The 20,341-nt window shown below is 55.4% G+C and overlaps 1 protein-coding gene across 2 annotated transcripts in view; it reads left to right on the top strand.

Annotated features, from left to right (window-relative positions):
• Window positions 1–1,951: 1,951 nt before the first annotated feature.
• The window catches only part of LOC309636390 (beta-galactosidase-1-like protein 3), a 32,049-nt gene continuing 13,659 nt past the window's right edge, over window positions 1,952–20,341 (top strand). The window contains exons 1-7 of one of the 2 annotated variants that reach the window (XM_082409557.1): window positions 1,952–2,330; window positions 3,036–3,167; window positions 3,316–3,528; window positions 17,279–17,347; window positions 17,920–18,015; window positions 19,059–19,167; window positions 20,169–20,261. In XM_082409557.1, the coding sequence (XP_082265683.1) occupies window positions 2,308–2,330; window positions 3,036–3,167; window positions 3,316–3,528; window positions 17,279–17,347; window positions 17,920–18,015; window positions 19,059–19,167; window positions 20,169–20,261 (735 nt within the window). In that variant the 5' untranslated portion in view covers window positions 1,952–2,307. Of the gene's footprint in view, window positions 2,331–2,448; window positions 3,168–3,315; window positions 3,529–17,278; window positions 17,348–17,919; window positions 18,016–19,058; window positions 19,168–20,168; window positions 20,262–20,341 lie in introns of those variants that run through there. The other variant, XM_082409556.1, reaches the window with a different exon arrangement.

The raw sequence follows: 20,341 nt of genomic DNA, 5'->3' as shown, positions 1-20,341 counted from the left end.
GTGCGCCACAACTACTGAGCCTGTGCTCTAGAGCCTGCGAGCCACAACTACTGAGCCCGCGTGCCACAACTACTGAAGACCGTGTGCCTAGAGCCCGTGATCCGCAACGGGAGAGGCCGCCACAGTGGGAGGCCCGTGCACTGCAATGAGGAGCAGCTCCGCTCGCCACAGCTAGAGAGGGCCTGCGCACAGCAATGAAGACCCAACACAGTCAAAAATAAATACATAAATTTATTAAAATAGCTCAAAAGAAAATGAAATACTGAGGTATAAAACTAACAAAAAAAAAACTAACAAAATATGCATAGGCACTGTGTGTTGAAAAAAATCACAAAATTCTGATTAAAAAAATGAAAGAAGACCTAAATAAATGGAGAAACATAGAATGTTCATGGATTTGAAGACTCAAGAGTAAAGATGCCAAATCTTCCCGACGGATCTATAGGTCTAACGCAATTCCCATCAAAATTTTAGCATGGCTTTTGGTAGAAATAAGCAAGCTTTTTCTAAATTTTATATGGAAAGGCACAGGCCCAAGAATAGTTTTAACAATCTTTTTTTAAAAAAATATTTATTTACTTATTTGGCTGTACCGGGTCTTAGCTGGCGCATGCAGGATCTTTGATCTTCATTGCGGCATGCTAACTCTTAGTTGCGGCATGTGGGATCTAGTTCCCTGACCAGGGATTGAACCTGGGCCCCCTGCATTGGGAGCCCGGAGTCTTAGCCACTGGGCCACCAGGGAAGTTGCAGTTTTAACAGTCTTGATAAAGAAGAATACAGTTTTGTGGCTGTAAAACCAAATTTCTAAAACAAGGTATATTCAAAGAAATGAAATATTATGCTTCTGTGTAAGAAGTAGAAAGTCACAGGAGTCCATTGCTTCCAAACTAAGAATGAGAGAAAGATGGATATTCTACAAAATTCTCAGGGAGCTGAGGTCTCAAGGACGAAAATGTACCTGTAATGAGTGAGACAAGAGAGAAAACACACACACACACACACACAACATTCTCTGAAAACTGTGGTCTTGATTTCAACCTGTTACCACAAGCTTTGTTCTTTCAAATGGGAGAGGAAAAGCAAAGGCTTCGAAAAGAAAAGGTCAGAGGATTTTCTGATTTTCCGATCTCTGAAAAGAGACTTGCATCACAGGGACTTCAAATCCAGCCGTTCCAAACTGGGCTCAGCACCCTTTTCTCTATTCAAACCCCGATCACTCCCTGTGTTTCTGTTCTCAGCGAATGTCACCACTCTCTACCCAACTCACACAAGCCTGAAGCGCGGCGGCCATCCACCTCCTCTGTGCGTCGCCCTAACCCTCATCCAAGCAATTACCAACAGCTACCAATTTTACCTCAACATTCTCTTAAACCCCTCCCTCTCCTCGCCAGAGAACGGCTCGGGCCCTTATCCTGGGGTCACCAGCTCCACTGGGATGACCTGTTTCTCACCTGACCTCCGCCTTGTACCAGGGAATCCCGATAAAACTAATACCTGACTTAACGTTCTGCCTGAAATCTCGGGAAAGAGGCTGAGTTGCTAGTTAGCACGGCCTCCGCCGCGCGCTCCCTGACCAGATTCCTCCGGAGCTGACCTCTGCCCCCGCATCTCTGCTCCTTTGTAAACGAAGCATTCCAAGCTGTGGCCCTCGCACACACGACGTAGCTACTTTGAGGCTGTTCCCACGGGTAGGAGTAGCGTCCCTACTCTTCCTTCCTCTGGTAATTCTCACTCACTTCCCGACGCAGTTTGGGAAAACGACTCCTCCAGGGTAGCCCATGTCCCTCGCCCTTGCGTCCCCCGCACCGCGCGGCACCTTTATTTCGCGTTTCTCATCTTATTGAAGTATTTCATTGTGCGCCCGGAGCCAGAGGGGTTCTCGCTGAAGTTGCTGAACCGGCGGAATCAAAACTTCCCGGCTCTCCCGCACACGTAGGCTAAGTCGCCCTTCGGTCCTACCTCTCCCCGCCTCTCTGTCCCGATTGGTCGGTGAAACACAGTTTCGGAAATTCAAGGTCAGGGCGATAACCCGACACCCTCCCGCCTTCCTTCCGCCGCTGAAAGGCATTTGCTACCAGAGGCTGTTCGACACCCTCGGTCCGATGCGGGGCTGCTGTTCCCGCCGCCCAGAGCCCGACTCTCCGCCTCCGTCCCCTGCGTCCCGGGCGGCGCGCGCCTGAGACCGTCCCCGCGTCCCCGCAGCGCGCACCTGAGCTGGCCGCGTCCCCGCGTCCCCGCGCGGCGTCTGGGCAGCGGAGAGGCGGCGGGAGCAGAGCGGGACGTCGGCTCCTCGGCCTAGCGGTGATGGGCTCCCCGCAGCGTTCCAGGTGAAGGTCCCCCAGCCCCCAGCCCACCTGCCCTTCCAGGCGCGGGCTCGCTCACGCCCCATGCCGGTTCCCCATCGCCCCGAGCCTCCTAGACGCCCTCCGCGTTCTGTCAGTCGTCATCCACAGGCATTTATTGCGTCGAGCCCTGGGAACGTTACCTGGGGCAAGGGCCACCTTGCACTGGGACACCCTCCTGGGCCCTCAGATCTGCCCAAGACTCTCCTCATCACCACCCTCCTCAAGGCTTCTCTCCTCCAGTGCTGTTCCTGCCCCCCCTGCTGGGGGTCTGTCCGTCACCTGCGATGGAAGAAAGTCAGGGTGTGGGTGCTGAGAAAGCGCTCCTCCTGCCGGTCACCGAGTCCTTCCCGAACCTGGTGGATGTAACGCTCCCGCCTGGCACTGAGCCCCGTTCCCCCTCCCCCACCTTTCCTAGGACCCTTCCCCACTCCCCAGCCCTGCCCTGTCCCTGGCTGTAGGCTTTTAGGACGGAAAGTCCGTCCCCAGCTCTCTGTCCAGAATGAGGTGGGCAGTGGGACCGCCCCGGTGGCCCAGGACCCTGGGTGGACCCGGGTGGAGCGCAGAGACCCGCCCGAGTCGTGAGCCGCCTCCGGGCTCCTGCCTTTCCCTTGCCTCCGACCTGCCATCTGGTCCCTCCAGCATCCCTCGCACCTTCCGTGGGTCACTGCTATTTCTTTCTCTTTTCAGCCCCTGTCTCTCCTGGAGAAGAGTCCTGTGCATCTTTTTCCTGCCATTTATTTCATCAGGTTTTGCTCCTCGAGTGAAACACAGAGATAACTTTGTATTTGAAAACGACCAGCTGAAGCCAGACCAGCGCAGGTGTGCCCGAGCGGGGAGGGAGGTGGCCCCTTCTCCTTTCTGGGAGGAAGTAACATCAGCGCTCGGCCACTGCCATGCCTTCCCTTTCCGCTAGGGCTCCCACAGCCTCCCTCTCCCCCACCCCTCTCTCCCTCTTGCCCCTCCACAGCTTTAACTGGTCGCACCTGACCCCGCTCAAGCTGAAGGACCGCTCGGTGGGGCTTCAGACTGAAGAGAGAGCAGGAAGGAACCCGTACTTCACGCTGGAGGGTCATGAGTTCCTCATCTTCGGGGGCTCCATCCACTACTTCCGGGTGCCCAGAGTCTACTGGAGGGACCGGCTGCTCAAGCTGAGAGCCTGCGGCTTCAACACCGTCACCACGTGAGCATGGCCCCAGGGGGCTTGAGCCTCTGGCGTGGGGAGTGCAGCGCACACCTTTCACTTACCTCGCGTGCTTAGTTTGCTGTGGTCCGTCCTTGGATGGGGTGACGCAGGGCTTTGCTCAGGAGCCTCTCCAACGGGAGAGTCATTGTGCCCCTTAAGAGAACTCAGTTTTACGACAGATGCTCAAAGTATATTTCCAGTTAAATACATGGTGTTTTTTATATATATATATTTTTTTAAATTTATTTTTTGGCTGCTTTGGGTGTTTGTTGCTGCACGTGGACTTTCTCTAGTTGCAGCGGGCGGGGGCTACTCTTCGTTGGGGTGCATGGGCTTCTCATTGCAGTGGCTCCTCTAGTTGCAGAGCACGGGCTCTAGGCGTGCAGGCTTCAGTAGTTGTGGCACGTGGGCTCAGTAGTTGTGGCTCACGGGCTCTAGAGCGCAGGCTCAGTAGTCGTGGTGCACGGGTTTAGTTGCTTCGCGGCATGTGGGATCTTCCCGGACCAGGGCTCGAACCCGTGTCCCCTGCACTGGCAGGCGGATTCTTAACCACTGCACCACCAGGGAAACCCCTACATGGTGTTTTAAAAACAATCTTGGGCTTCCCTGGTGGCGCAGTGGTTAAGAATCCGCCTGCCAATGCAGGGGACACGGGTTCGAGCCCTGGTCCGGGAAGATCCCACATGCCGCAGAGCAACTAAGCTCATGCGCCACAGCTACTGAGCCTGCGCTCTAGAGCCTGTGAGCCACAACTACTGAGCCCAAGTGCCACAACTACTGAAGACCATGCGCCTAGAGCCCGTGCTCCACAACAAGAGAAGCCACCGCAATGAGAAGCCTGCGCACCGCAATGAAGAGTAGCCCCCGCTCGCCGCAACTAGAGAAGCCCGCACACAGCAACGAAGACCCAACACAGCCAAAAATAAATAAATAAAATAAATAAATTTATTAAAAAAAAAAACAAAAAACAAACAAACAAACAAAAAAAACAATCTTTATGTCTATGGAGATGAGCACATAGAGGAATAATCCTAGAATAAAAAAGAAACACGTAAGGAAACACCAGCATCAGGAAGGTGAGGGTTAGTGTTGAAAGGGCAGGAATATTGCAGCTTAGTGACTTAGGGGTCGGGGTTTAGCGGCAGACAGACCTGGTCTTCACGCCCAGCTGTGCCTCCAGCCTTCACCTCCCAGGGTCCTGTAAAGCCTTATAACTTTGTGTTGATGATTCAATGAGAGAAAACCTCTATCTTATTTATAACAAAAATGCCTGTCGCCATGCCTGGCACATACATGTACTCAATGATGGTGACAAAAAGAAATGCAAGCCCAGCTTGGTCAATCAGAAGAATTTTAACGTGAACTTAACCTGATATTTAACTTGACTGTGTCTAGGGACAGGAGGCGCCGTGTAGTTAGGGTGCACCGACGACTAGGGACAGGAGGCGCCGTGTACTTAGGGTGCACCGACGACTAGGGACAGGAGGCGCCGTGGACTTAGGGTGCACCGACAACTAGGGACAGGAGGCGCCGTGTACCTAGGGTGCACCGACGACTAGGGACAGGAGGCGCCGTGTACGTAGGGTGCACCGACGACTAGGGACAGGAGGCGCCGTGTACCTAGGGGGCACCGACGACTAGGGACAGGAGGCGCCGTGTACCTAGGGGGCACCGACGACTAGGGACAGGAGGCGCCGTGTACCTAGGGGGCACCGGCGACTAGGGACAGGAGGCGCCGTGTACCTAGGGGGCACCGGCGACTAGGGACAGGAGGCCCCGTGTACCTAGGGGGCACCGGCGACTAGGGACAGGAGGCCCCGTGTACTTAGGGGGCAACGACGACTAGAGACAGGAGGCGCCCTGTACTTAGGGGGTACCGACGACTAGGCACAGGAGGCCCCGTGTCCTTATGGTGTACCGACGACTAGGGACAGGAGGCGCCGTATACCTAGGGTGTACCGACAACTAGGGACAGCAGGCGCCGTGTACCTAGGGTATACCGATGACTAGGGACAGGAGGAGCCGTGGACTTAGGGTGTACCGACGACTAGGGAAAAGAGGCGCCGTGGACGTAGGGTGTACCGACGACTACGGACAGGAGGCGCCGTGGACTTAGGGTGTACCGACGACTAGGGAAAAGAGGCGCCGTGGACGTAGGGTGTACCGACGACTACGGACAGGAGGCGCCGTGGACTTAGGGTGTACCGACGACTAGGGACAGGAGGCGCCGTGGACTTAGGGTGTACCGACGACTAGGGACCGGAGGCGCCGTGGACTTAGCGTGTACCGACGACTAGGGACAGGAGGCGCCGTGGACTTAGGGTGTACCGACGACTAGGGACAGGAGGTGCCGTGGACTTAGGGTGTACGGACGACTAGGGACAGGAGGCGCCGTGGACTTAGGGTGTACGGACGACTAGGGACAGGAGGGGCCGTGTACATAGGGTGTACCGATGACTAGGGACAGGAGGCGCCGTGGACGTAGGGTGTACCGACGACTAGGGACAGGAGGCGCCGTGGACTAAGGGTGTACCGACGACTCGGAACAGGAGGCGCCGTGTACTCAGGGTGTACCGATGACTAGGGAAAGGAGGCGCCGTGGACCTAGGGTGTACCGACGACTAGGGACAGGAAGCGCCGTGGACTTAGGGTGTACCGACGACTAGGGACAGCAGGCGCCGTGGACTTAGGGTGTACCGACGACTAGGGACAGGAGGCGCCGTGGACTTAGGGTGTACCGACGACTAGGGACAGGAGGCGCCGTGGACTTAGGGTGTACCGACGACTAGGGACAGGAGGCGCCGTGGACTTAGGGTGTACCGACGACTAGGGACAGGAGGCGCCGTGGACTTAGGGTGTACCGACGACTAGGGACAGGAGGCGCCGTGGACTTAGGGTGTACGGACGAGTAGGGACAGGAGGCGCCGTGTACATACGGTGTACCGACGACTAGGGACAGGAGGTGCCGTGGACTTAGGGTGTACCGACGACTAGGGACAAGAGGCCCCGTGTACTTAGGGTGTACCGACGACTAGGGACAAGAGGCCCAGTGTACTTAGGGTGTACAGATGTCTAGGGACAGGAGGCCACGTGTACTTAGGGTGTACCGATGACTAGGGACCGGAGGCCTCGTGTCCTTAGGGTGTACCGACGACTAGGGACCGGAGGCGCCGTGGACTTAGGGTGTACCGACGACTAGGGACAGGAGGCGCCGTGGACTTAGGGTGTACGGACAACTAGGGACAGGAGGCGCCGTGTACATACGGTGTACCGACGACTAGGGACAGGAGGCGCCATGGACTTACGGTGTACCGACGACTAGGGACAGGAGGCGCCATGGACGTAGGTTGTACCGACGACTTGGGACAGGAGGCGCCGTGGACTTAGGGTGTACCAACGACTTGGGACAGGAGGCGCCGTGGAATTACGGTGTACCGACGACTAGGGACAGGAGGCGCCGTGGAATTAGGGTGTACCGACGACTAGGGACAGGAGGCACCGTGGAATTAGGGTGTACCGACGACTAGGGACAGGAGGCGCCGTGGAATTAGGGTGTACCGACGACTAGGGACAGGAGGCGCCGTGGACTTAGGGTGTACCGACGACTAGGGACAGGAGGCGCCGTGTACATATGGTGTAGCGACGACTAGGGACAGGAGGCGCCGTGGACTTAGGGTGTACCGACGACTAGGGACAGGAGGCGCCGTGGACTTAGGGTGTACCGACGACTAGGGACAGGAGGCGCCGTGGACTTAGGGTGTACCGACGACTAGGGACAGGAGGCGCCGTGGACTTAGGGTGTACCGACGAGTAGGGACAGGAGGCGCCGTGGACTTAGGGTGTACCGACGACTAGGGACAGGAGGCGCCGTGGACTTAGGGTGTACGGACGACTAGGGACAGGAGGCGCCGTGTACATAGGGTATACCGACGACTAGGGACAGGAGGCGCCGTGGACTTAGGGTGTACCGACGACTAGGGACAGGAGGCGCCGTGGACTTCGGGTGTACCGACAACTAGGGATAGGAGGCGCCGTGGACGTAGGGTGTACCGACGACTCGCGACAGGAGGCGCCGTGGACCTAGGGTGTACCGACGACTAGGGACAGGAGGCGCCGTGGACTTAGCGTGTACCGACGACTAGGTACAGGAGGCGCTGTGGACTTAGGGTGTACCGACGACTAGGGACAGGAGGCGCCGTGTCCTTAGGGTGTACCGACGATTAGGGACAGGAGGCGCCGTGTACTTAGGGTGTACCTACGACTAGGGACAGGAGGCGCCGTGTACTTAGGGTGTACCGACGACTAGGGACTGGAGGCGCCGTGGACTTAGGGTGTACCGACGACTAGGGACAGGAGGCGCCGTGGACTTAGGGTGTACGGACGACTAGGGACAGGAGGCGCCGTGTACATACGGTGTACCGACGACTAGGGACAGGAGGCGCCGTGGACTTAGGGTGTACCGACGACTAGGGACAGGAGGCGCCGTGTCCTTAGGGTGTACCGACGACTAGGGACAGGAGGCGCCGTGTACTTAGGGTGTACCGACGACTAGGGACAGGAGGCGCCGTGGACTTAGGGTGTACCGACGACTAGGGACAGGACGCGCCGTGGACTTAGGGTGTACCGACGACTAGGGACAGGAGGCGCCGTGGACTTAGGGTGTATGGACGACTAGGGACAGGAGGCGCCGTGTACATAGGGTGTACCGACGACTAGGGACAGGAGGCGCCGTGGACTTAGGGTGTACCGACGACTAGGGACAGGAGGCGCCGTGGACTTAGGGTGTACCGACGACTAGGGTCAGGAGGCGCTGTGGACTTAGGGTGTACCGACGACTAGGGACAGGAGGCCCCGTGGGCTTAGGGTGTACCAACGACTAGGGACAGGAGGCGCCGTGTACTTAGGGTGTACCGACGACTAGGGACATTAGGCGCCGTGTACATAGGGTGTACCGACGACTAGGACCGGTGGCGCCGTGGACTTAGGGTGTACCGACGACTAGGGACAGGAGGCGCCGTGGACTTAGGGTGTACCGACGACTAGGGACAGGAGGCGCCGTGGACTTAGGGTGTACCGACGACTAGGGACAGGAGGCCCCGTGTACTTAGGGTGTACCGACGACTAGGGACAAGAGGCCCCGTGTACTTAGGGTGTACAGATGTCTAGGGACAGGAGGCCACGTGTACTTAGGGTGTACCGATGAGTAGGGACAGGAGGCCTCGTGTACTTAGGGTGTACCGACGACTACGGACAGGAGGCCTCGTGTACTTAGGGTGTACCGACGACTAGGGTCAGGAGGCGCCGTGTACTTAGGGTGCACCGACGACTAAGGACAGGAGGCGCCGTGTACTTAGGATGTACCGACGACTAGGGACAGGAGGCCCCGTGTACTTAGGGTGTACCGACGACTAGGGACAGGAGGCGCCATGGACCTAGGGTGTATCGACGACTAGGGACAGGAGGCGCCATGGACCTAGGGTGTATCGACGACTAGGGACAGGAGGCGCCGTGGACCTAGGGTGTACCGACGACTAGGGACAGGAGGCCCCGTGTACTTAGGGTGTACCGACGACTAGGGACAAGAGGCCCCGTGTACTTAGGGTGTACAGATGTCTAGGGACAGGAGGCCACGTGTACTTAGGGTGTACCGATGAGTAGGGACAGGAGGCCTCGTGTACTTAGGGTGTACCGACGACTACGGACAGGAGGCCTCGTGTACTTAGGGTGTACCGACGACTAGGGTCAGGAGGCGCCGTGTACTTAGGGTGCACCGACGACTAAGGACAGGAGGCGCCGTGTACTTAGGATGTACCGACGACTAGGGACAGGAGGCCCCGTGTACTTAGGGTGTACCGACGACTAGGGACAGGAGGCACCGTGGACTTAGGGTGTACCGATGACTAGGGACAGGAGGCCCCGTGGGCTTAGGGTGTACCGACGACTAGGGACAGGAGGCGCCGTGTACTTAGGGTGTACCGATGACTAGGGACAGGAGGCTCCGTGTCCTTATGGCGTACCGACGACTAGGGACAGGTGGCGCCGTGGACTTAGGGGGTACCGACGAGTAGGGACAAGAAGCGCCGTGGACTTAGGGGGTACCGACGACTAGGGACAAGAGGCCCCGTGTACTTAGGGTGTACCGACGACTAGGGACAAGAGGCGCCGTGGACTTAGGGTGTACCGACGACTAGGTACAGGTGGCCCCGTGGACTTAGGGTGTACCGACGACTAGGGACAGGAGGTGCCGTGGACTTAGGGTGTACCGACGACTAGGGAAAAGAGGCGCCGTGGACGTAGGGTGTACCGACGACTAGGGACAAGACGCGCCGTGGACTTAGGGTGTACCGACGACTAGGGACAGGAGGCGCCGTGGACTTAGGGTGTACCGACGACTAGGGACAGGAGGCGCCATGGACCTAGGGTGTATCGACGACTAGGGACAGGAGGCCCCGTGTACTTAGGGTGTACCGACGACTAGGGACAAGAGGCCCCGTGTACTTAGGGTGTACAGATGTCTAGGGACAGGAGGCCACGTGTACTTAGGGTGTACCGATGAGTAGGGACAGGAGGCCTCGTGTACTTAGGGTGTACCGACGACTACGGACAGGAGGCCTCGTGTACTTAGGGTGTACCGACGACTAGGGTCAGGAGGCGCCGTGTACTTAGGGTGCACCGACGACTAAGGACAGGAGGCGCCGTGTACTTAGGATGTACCGACGACTAGGGACAGGAGGCCCCGTGTACTTAGGATGTACCGACGACTAGGGACAGGAGGCGCCGTGGACCTAGGGTGTCCCGACGACTAGGGACAGGAGGCGCCATGGACCTAGGGTGTATCGACGACTAGGGACAGGAGGCGCCGTGGACCTAGGGTGTACCGACGACTAGGGACAGGAGGCCCCGTGTACTTAGGGTGTACCGACGACTAGGGACAAGAGGCCCCGTGTACTTAGGGTGTACAGATGTCTAGGGACAGGAGGCCACGTGTACTTAGGGTGTACCGATGAGTAGGGACAGGAGGCCTCGTGTACTTAGGGTGTACCGACGACTACGGACAGGAGGCCTCGTGTACTTAGGGTGTACCGACGACTAGGGTCAGGAGGCGCCGTGTACTTAGGGTGCACCGACGACTAAGGACAGGAGGCGCCGTGTACTTAGGATGTACCGACGACTAGGGACAGGAGGCCCCGTGTACTTAGGGTGTACCGACGACTAGGGACAGGAGGCACCGTGGACTTAGGGTGTACCGACGACTAGGGACAGGAGGCCCCGTGTACTTAGGGTGTACCGACGACTAGGGACAGGAGGCGCCGTGTACTTAGGGTGTACCGACGACTAGGGACAGGAGGCGCCGTGTACTTAGGGTGTACCGACGACTAGGGACAGGAGGCTCCGTGTCCTTATGGTGTACCGACGACTAGGGACAGGAGGCGCCGTGGACTTAGGGGGTACCGACGAGTAGGGACAAGAAGCGCGTGGACTTAGGGTGTACCGACGACTAGGGACAGGAGGCGCCATGGACCTAGGGTGTATCGACGACTAGGGACAGGAGGCCCCGTGTACTTAGGGTGTACCGACGACTAGGGACAAGAGGCCCCGTGTACTTAGGGTGTACAGATGTCTAGGGACAGGAGGCCACGTGTACTTAGGGTGTACCGATGAGTAGGGACAGGAGGCCTCGTGTACTTAGGGTGTACCGACGACTACGGACAGGAGGCCTCGTGTACTTAGGGTGTACCGACGACTAGGGTCAGGAGGCGCCGTGTACTTAGGGTGCACCGACGACTAAGGACAGGAGGCGCCGTGTACTTAGGATGTACCGACGACTAGGGACAGGAGGCCCCGTGTACTTAGGATGTACCGACGACTAGGGACAGGAGGCGCCGTGGACCTAGGGTGTCCCGACGACTAGGGACAGGAGGCGCCATGGACCTAGGGTGTATCGACGACTAGGGACAGGAGGCGCCGTGGACCTAGGGTGTACCGACGACTAGGGACAGGAGGCCCCGTGTACTTAGGGTGTACCGACGACTAGGGACAAGAGGCCCCGTGTACTTAGGGTGTACAGATGTCTAGGGACAGGAGGCCACGTGTACTTAGGGTGTACCGATGAGTAGGGACAGGAGGCCTCGTGTACTTAGGGTGTACCGACGACTACGGACAGGAGGCCTCGTGTACTTAGGGTGTACCGACGACTAGGGTCAGGAGGCGCCGTGTACTTAGGGTGCACCGACGACTAAGGACAGGAGGCGCCGTGTACTTAGGATGTACCGACGACTAGGGACAGGAGGCCCCGTGTACTTAGGGTGTACCGACGACTAGGGACAGGAGGCACCGTGGACTTAGGGTGTACCGACGACTAGGGACAGGAGGCCCCGTGTACTTAGGGTGTACCGACGACTAGGGACAGGAGGCGCCGTGTACTTAGGGTGTACCGACGACTAGGGACAGGAGGCGCCGTGTACTTAGGGTGTACCGACGACTAGGGACAGGAGGCTCCGTGTCCTTATGGTGTACCGACGACTAGGGACAGGAGGCGCCGTGGACTTAGGGGGTACCGACGAGTAGGGACAAGAAGCGCCGTGGACTTAGGGGGTACCGACGACTAGGGACAAGAGGCCCCGTGTACTTAGGGTGTACCGACGACTAGGGACAAGAGGCGCCGTGGACGTAGGGTGTACCGACGACTAAGGACAAGCGGCGCCGTGGACGTAGGGGGTACCGACGACTAGGGACAAGAGACCCCGTGTACTTAGGGTGTACCGACGACTAGGGACTAGAGGCGCCGTGGACATAGGGTGTACCGACGACTAGGGACAAGGGGCGCTGTGGACTTAGGGTGTACCGACGACTAGGGACAAGGGGCTCAGTGGACTTAGGGGGTACCGACGACTAGGGACAAGATGCCCCGTGTACTTAGGGTGTACCGACGACTAGGGATAGGAGGCGCCGTGGACTTAGGGTGTACCGACGACTAGGGACAAGAGGCCCCGTGTACTTAGGGTGTACCGACGACTAGGGGCAAGAGGCGCCGTGGACGTAGGGTGTACCGACGACTAGGGACAAGGGGCGCCGTGGACTTAGGGGGTAACGACGACTAGGGACAGGAGGCCCCGTGGGCTTAGGGGGTACCGACGACTAGGGACAGGAGGCGCCGTGGACTTAGGGTGTACCGACGACTAGGGACAGGAGGCGCCGTGGGCTTAGGGTGTACCTTCGAATAGGGACAGGAGGCGCCGTGGACTTAGGGTGTACCGACGACTAGGGACAGGAGGCGCCGTGGGCTTAGGGTGTACCGACGACTAGGGACAGGAGGCGCCGTGGACTTAGGGTGTACCGACGACTAGGGACAAGAGGCACCATGTATTTAGGGTGCACCGACAACTAGCGACAGGAGGCGCCAGGGACTTAGGGTGTACCGACGACTAGGGACAGGAGGCGCCGTGGGCTTAGGGTGTACCGACGAGTAGGGACAGGAGGCGCCGTGGACTTAGGGTGTACCGACGACTAGGGACAGGAGGTGCCGTGGACTTAGGATGTACCGACGACTAGCGACAGGAGGCGCCGTGTACTTAAGGTGTACCGACGACGAGGGACAAGGGGCGCCGTGGACTTAGGGTGTACCGACGACTAGGGACAAGATGCACCGTGTATTTAGGGTGCACCGGCGAGTAGGCATTTTCTGAGTGTTTTCAAAACATCGCTTAGTCCTGACAACTGTCCTGGAGGTCGTGGTGTATTCGCTGCCCTGAGGGCTCTGCCAGCTGGTCCAGGGCCGGCGTCGCCTCGAGGCCTGACCACGCCATGGGAATGAGGTGTCCGGAAGTCACACGAAGCAGAGGCTCCTGCCTGCATACACACGGCAGGTTGAGTAAAAACCACGCCCCAAGGAAAATCCATGTTTGAATGAGGAAAGTGGTGGTTCCTTCATAAGGGACCTATTTCCAGAAAAGTCTTGAAACTGAAAAAACTGAGAGTCCATAACGGTGGGGTGAAGGTGAGCCCAGATGGAAAACGCTGGAAGCGGCTGGTAAAAGGATGTGCGGGAGCTCTAGGAACAGGGCTCCCGAAGGTGGGGGATGCCCGGGAAGCCTTCCTTGTAGCGACCCTGCCATTGCCGGGACCAGCGTTGCAAATTTGAACGCATCGGGCCCTGCACAGGGAGCCACCAGACCTCCTCCCTCCCGACACATGTGCAGTATTTACACACTGTCAGGCCTGTGCTAAACCCTGGGAAGGAGGGACCCCGCCCCCCGCAGCGATCCCACGGGGCGAGGGGCGTCACTGTCTTTGGTAGGTGAGGACACTGAGGCACTTGCCCAGCTGTGCTGGGGGGTCAGGCAGGCCCCAGGCCCGGCTGCCTTTCAAAACTGGGCTCGGCTTGGGCGTCGGGGTTACATCCACAGCACTTTGCAGCCCTTCCTGTAAGGTCTTGTTGTCAAGTCCAAGCGCCCTTTGCAGGGTATTTCATCATTTTATGATGCAGAATATATTTTTCTGGTTTTATTCTTTTTTTTAAAAAGTAACAACAACATAAATTTATTTCCTATATTGTCTTCTTAAATGTCATTACACTCGACATAAAAACTTCTAATTGTTGGGATATGCAGAAACTGAATGAGTTATTATAGGTTACTTAGGTCAGTGGTCCCTAAATACCTACTAAACTTTTTCTGTTTCTTGATGAGATGTTTGTCACCAGCAATTAGAAAGCTCTGTTGCTTTTATGGTCAAGGTGTTGGGTTTTGTTAGTTAACGTCAGGAAAAAGTAAAGGCAGTCCTGAGAAGCTGGAACTTACAATATAGAAAGAAAAAGAGCAGAAACATGTTAGCCAATGCCATGGGGCACATAATGTAATGTTTTACATCTGTAACTGTATTCATTATGTTCATTCCAAAAGATTTACGTTCCCTTGCCTTTCCGGGTTAACCCTCCATTGGTCTTTATGGATGCTACTTATAATGTATTGAATTTTGAAAGAAGTAGGGACCGTGGGGTGTCCTCACACCACTGACCAGTCACAGGACCAGAGAAATGCAAACCCAGAGCAGAAGCCCTTTGCGCCTGAGTGTCCCGACTGCCCCCATGTGGCAAAGCTAAGCATCACACTCACTGAAGGGGAGAGGATGCTTCCAGGGCCCGTCCCTTAGTGCAGAGCTGCCCCCGAACAGTGGCTTGGACGCTGAGAGCAGTAAATTGATAATTGGCTCATCTAATATGCAAATAATTTAATCATAAATAATTGTTGAGTTTTACTGAGGCCTTTCTGCATCTGTTGAAGGGATGATAAGGTTTTTCTTCACTCTTCTGTTAAAGCGGTAAATTACATTGAAAATTTTTCTGATATTGAGTCCATCTACGGCTCTGGGATGAATCTGGCTTGGTTGTGAGACATGCATCTGTGGGTACCCACATATAGATTGCTGGACTGGATTTGCTAGTGGTTTTTTTTTTCATATTTTTTTTGATGTGGACCATTTTTTAAAGTCTTTATTGAATTTTTTACAATATTGCTTTTGTTTTATGTTTTGGTTTTTTGGCCCTGAGGCATGTGGGATCTTAGCTCCCCGACCAGGGATCAAGATTCGCTAGTGTTTTATCTCAAATACGTATATTTATGATGATAACTAAACTTGACTTAAAATTTTATTTGAGTGTCTTGTTCAGTTTTGAAATCAGTCTTATAATAAACGCATTAACTGATTTTTTCCTCTTTTTCTGTTCCCTGAAAATATTTTGCAAAAGAATTATCTTTACCCTGAATATCTCTTAAAATTCACTTATAAAACTCTGTGACTGCTTTTTTTTGTGATTGTGAGGTGAAGATTCTGGGGACAACACAACTCTCTTGAACAGTTATTGTTTAATTCTTGCTTCTGTTTCTTCTAGAATATATCGTATTTTTATTCTATAGCTCTTTTTTTGTTTCCTTTCTTCTTTTGGATTGACTGGGACTTAAAAAATTCTTTCTTTCTTGGAAGTTATACATCATATTGTGTGTTTGGGACTTTTTCCTTTTTTCTTACTCAATCTTGTCTGAACTTTTAGTCTTTTCAAAGAACTAGCTTGTAGATTTATTCATCTTCCCTATATCTTTTTCTGTTTTCTATTATATACTTTCTGAGTTATATATAATTTTCTTTTCTCTATTTGATTTTGTGCTGTCTCTACCCTCTCCCCCTTCTCCTTGTCTCCTGAGTTGAAAATTTAGCTCATTTTCTTTCCAGGATTTTATGTTTTCTAATATATCTATTCAGGGACATAAATGTACCTCTAAGTATTGCTTTGGTTATGTTTCCCACAAATTTTCCTATATAGTAGCAAAGTTGTTTGGTTCCAAACATTTCAGCTCTTTGGGAATATGCTTTCTGCTTTATTTCTTTTAGCTTTTACTATTCTTAAAGTGAAAATTTCTAACTTAGTTGCATTTACCTTGGGATCGTGGACTATTCGATGTAGATTTTGGAATTTGTTGAGATTTACTTTGTACTTAACAACTGTTCCCTGTGTTTTTTAAGAAGTACGTGTTCAACATTGTTGGCCACTGCTTTCTCTGTGTATTTATTGGATCCATCCTTTCAATTGTGTTGTTCAAATCTATATCCTTACAATTTTTTTTTTGCTGTTAGTATCTTTGTTTCTTGGAGAACTATTTTAACTCTTCCCACTATGACTGTGGATGGATCCATTTCCTCTGTGATTCAGTAAACTTTTCCTTTACTTGAAGCTGTGTGTTAAGAGCATAGAAGGTCATCATATCTTCTTGATGGATTATTCCTTTTATTTGATGGCTCTCTTAACATCTATTTGTGGGGTTTTTTTTGCCTTAACATCCATTTTGCATGCTATTGAAGAGCGCTAGAATAATTTTTCCTCATCCATATCTTTTCCCATCTTTTTGGTTTCAACTTTTTTTTCAGCAATTTTCTTTAAAGTAAGTCACTTGTAAGCATCATTTAGCAAAATTTTTTCACTCTATTCTCTCAGTGTAGAGCTATAAACTTTGCCAGGCATATTTAGTCTTGTGCAAACCAACTTTTTATTCCTCCTCATAACAAAAGATCTTGAAATACAGTCAGTTCAGCCATAAGGCAACGTATGCACTCTTAAAAATCTGCACTCTGCAAAACTGTGTAACAAGAACTATAGGGCTTATGAGAAACATGAGGTTAGGGGCACAAACCTCAAAACCTTTGTTGGTGACACACAAAAATGATACTCACCTAATAAACATAGCACGTAATAAAAATTTTACATGTTTCTTTGGCCCTACAGACTAAGCCCTAGGGGGAGGTCCTGGCAGGGTCCTTCTTGCTAAGGTCTATAAGTGGTACCTTCTTTTATTTTATCTCCATTAGCCTCATAGAAACTCCTCCTCTATCCTTATTTTGATGAATTTTTAGCAATAATTCATTGGGTATATAGAGACATTTGTGGTTTTTTCCTTTTCTTTATATTTTTAATAGATACTACAAAGAATAGGGTGGTGAGTGGGATAATTTATGCATAAATTCAAGGGATCTAGACTCATAGGATTATTGGCAGCTGAGAACACAAGTGGGTAAGAGAGAAAGGGACTATTGAAAATAACCACTGTTCATGTGACAAGGTCTACGTGCCAGTGGAAGCTTCAAGTTATTCCAAAAGAGAGCTCTCCCAGGGATTGACATGGGTTTGGGACTGACCTAGCAATTCGGAGGAAAGAAATACAAACATCTTATTGTAGCTCCCACTTTTCTACCACAGCTACGTTCCGTGGAACCTGCACGAGCCGGAAAGAGGCAGATTCGACTTCTCTGGGAACCTGGACCTGGAGTAGGTGCTCCTGCGGCTGCGACCCGGCCCGGGGCAGGGGGTGCGGGGGCTCCTGGGGTGGCTGGGGTCCCCAGGGGCACCTGGGCTCTGCTGTGAGAACAGAGGGAGCCTGGGGTGTGCAGCCTGTTCTCAGGACCCCAACGCTCTCCAGCCGTGACCCCCTTACTCCCGGGGGCCCGGGCCTGCCTGCCTTGAGCCCAGACCTGTTCGCTGCAGCCCAGAGGAGCCCCATCCCCCAGGTGGGCCCTGCCCTGCAGGGTGGTCCTGCCACCGCCGGGGTGGGGGGCCGGCAGGGTCAGGCTCCCCGTCGGGACCCCTGTGCCCCGTCTGAGGCCCGTTGTCCTCGTGCCCCCAGAGGTGCCGTGCAGATGTCCTAGGCTGGGGGCCACTGCTGTGACCCGGCTGGGCATTCCCTGCTGTGCTGGAGGGTCGCATCCCGCCCTCAGCGCCCCCAGCCCCCCGGGGGAGGGGAGGGCGGGCGAGGGGAGGGGGCGGCAGCTCTGCCCTGCGGTGGTGCTGGGCCGTCCCCCCTCGGCTCCGAGGCCTGAGAGTTGGTGACACTGACCCCCCAGGGCCTTCGTCCTGCTGGCCGCGGAGGTGGGGCTGTGGGTGATCCTGCGTCCGGGCCCCTACATCTGCAGTGAGATGGACCTCGGGGGCCTGCCCAGGTGAGCGGGGCCGGGGCCTCTGCTGTGTCCGCAGTGGAGCACCGCTGACGCTGTCGTCCAGTCTAAGGAGAACAGGGCGTGTCCTGTGTTTCCCCGCGCACGCGTTGTCCCAGGGAACGCGGGTGGTGGTGAAGCGCTGAGGGGCCGGTGCCGCTCCAGCCCCTGAATCCCTGGTTCACCGATGAGATGTGGGTCTCGGTCGTGCAGCCAGGAGTGCGTGGCGGAGGGGAGGCGTCAGCTGCTCGTGCTTCTTTCCAGGAGGGAGCTTTGCCCGCCTCTGTTTCCTGTGGTGGGAAGAAGGGAAGGGAAGCTTAGACAGTGGGAGGGAGAACTTCTGGGCTTGTTCGGACCACTCCTGGTTTTTCTCGTATTTTGTTGACAGAAGCTCTGTTCTCCAGGGCACTGATGCCCTCAGCTCTCTCCCTCCCCCCTCCATTTTCTTTGCCCGGTCCTGCGCCTGTGATGCTGGCCCTCAGTCAGACGACCAAGGTTCAGGGGGAGAATCCAAGGATGCTCTTCTGTTATCTCTAGAGCTGACGGGACTTCCCGTTGGTCCACACTCTGACCCCAGGTGGACAGTCTACTTCCTGATCAGGAGAGGCTTTGCTTTCCTCCAGGATGGGCTTGTCTCCAGCCCAGCTCAGGAGACACCTGACCTGGGGGAAGCAGCGAGTCTGGCTGTCAGCTTCTCTCTGTCCAGGTCTTAGAGGAAAAGTAACTCTGTTTTTAATGAGCTGAAAAAGAATGCAGGAGAGCATTCAACGAAAGCTTACACCACCTCTCATTAGGATGCGGGCGGGCAAGCCTCACGGGGCTGATGGCACCTCCTGGCAGTGGAGGTGGAATCTCTCCCACATCTCACAAGTCCGTGAGACTGGTCCAGAAAGCTGGCATCCTTTCAGGGCCTTGAGTACCCAAGGTCATGGATGTGAGGGCGGAGACGTAAAACCTCCGAAGGGAGCCCCTATCTTCCTGCCCCTCCTCGCGCCTTCCCTCCCGCCTCACCCGCTGAGCCTCGCCCCCTCTCCCCACTTCTCCCCCAGCCGGTTACTGCAAGACCCCGTGTCGCAGCTGAGGACCACCAACCACAGCTTTGTGGAGGCTATTAACAAGTACTTCGATCACCTGATTGCCAGAGTGGTTCCGCTGCAGGTAAAGACTGACGACCGTTTCCTGCTTTGCTACCTTTGCTTTAGGACAGCAGCTGTCCTGGCTCACTGTGAGCAGAATTTCCGCACGAGAACAGAGGCTGACAGGCCTGCAGTTTGAATTCTAGACCCGCATCTTAGCGCAGCCTTTTCTAGGGCTTCTAGAAAGAGGCCGAAGGAGAGGCTGTGAGGGAAAACATGCTCACTCTCCTGGTTCCAGCTCAGGAGCCGGTGCCCGTCGTCCGTCGTGCGCTGTAGGGAAGGAAGGTGCGCCTCCCTGTAGAGCTGCTGTCGCCCTGCAGGGGCGGGGTGGGGAAGCAGATGCCACTGTGCCTGCGGGGTGCGGACAGGCTTCCGGGAGCAGAGAGTGGACGCAGAGTGGACGGACGTTCCCAGATTAAGTTAAACATTGAACACGTGACTGGGGGCACCATCGATGGCTTAGTGGCAGACCGGGTGGTTTGAGGAGTGGGTACAAGTGAGAAGCGGAGGCCGTGAGTGCGGACAGGACGCTCAGGAGCAGGGCCTGCCGCTGGAGGCGTCCGCGAGGACCCAGCGCTCCACCCTCTCCCTCTCTCTGGGGTGGGGGTTCCGGGTAGTTTCCATGGTGATGGGAGTCAGTGGGTCTGGCAGGGAAGGATGAAAGCACAGGAGGAGAGGGCCCAGCACGGACAGCCGCGTTCCTGAGCTGGGACGGGAGGCAGGGGGGGCTCTGCACGGTGGTGGCGTCCCCCTGCGACGCGGAGCGAGGAGGTGGGAAGGTGGAAGCAGGTGAGTTTGCAGGTTCAGGATCTCACAGTGGAGGAGCCACTCAGTATGAGAAATCAAGGGGAAACCTTGCAGCGGCTGATGCATGAAGACCAGGGAGGTGGGGCTGCTGGCAGTAGCCGGAGGGCCTGGAGGTGACAGTGGCTGCCGCATGGGGAGGAGGGCGGTCACAGCAACGCCCAGGCCCCTGGCTTCCCTGGGAGGCTGACCCTGCCCGTCTGCCTGTCTCGTCCCCAGTACCGCAAGGGAGGGCCCATCATCGCGGTGCAGGTGGAGAATGAGTACGGCTCCTTCTACAAGGACAAGGCTTACATGCCCTACCTTCACCAGGTGAGACCGGCTCTGCTCCGTGGTCACCTCCCTCACAGCCTACACGTGAGTCCCTGCTGCACGGTGACCGTGCTGGACCC

The sequence above is a fragment of the Balaenoptera physalus genome (genome assembly GCF_965194825.1).
Source record: "Balaenoptera physalus genome assembly, chromosome: 10".
Lineage (NCBI taxonomy): Eukaryota > Metazoa > Chordata > Mammalia > Artiodactyla > Balaenopteridae > Balaenoptera > Balaenoptera physalus.
The sequence above is the reverse complement of the archived record's forward strand: the minus strand, read 5'-3'. Positions and strand labels throughout refer to the sequence as shown.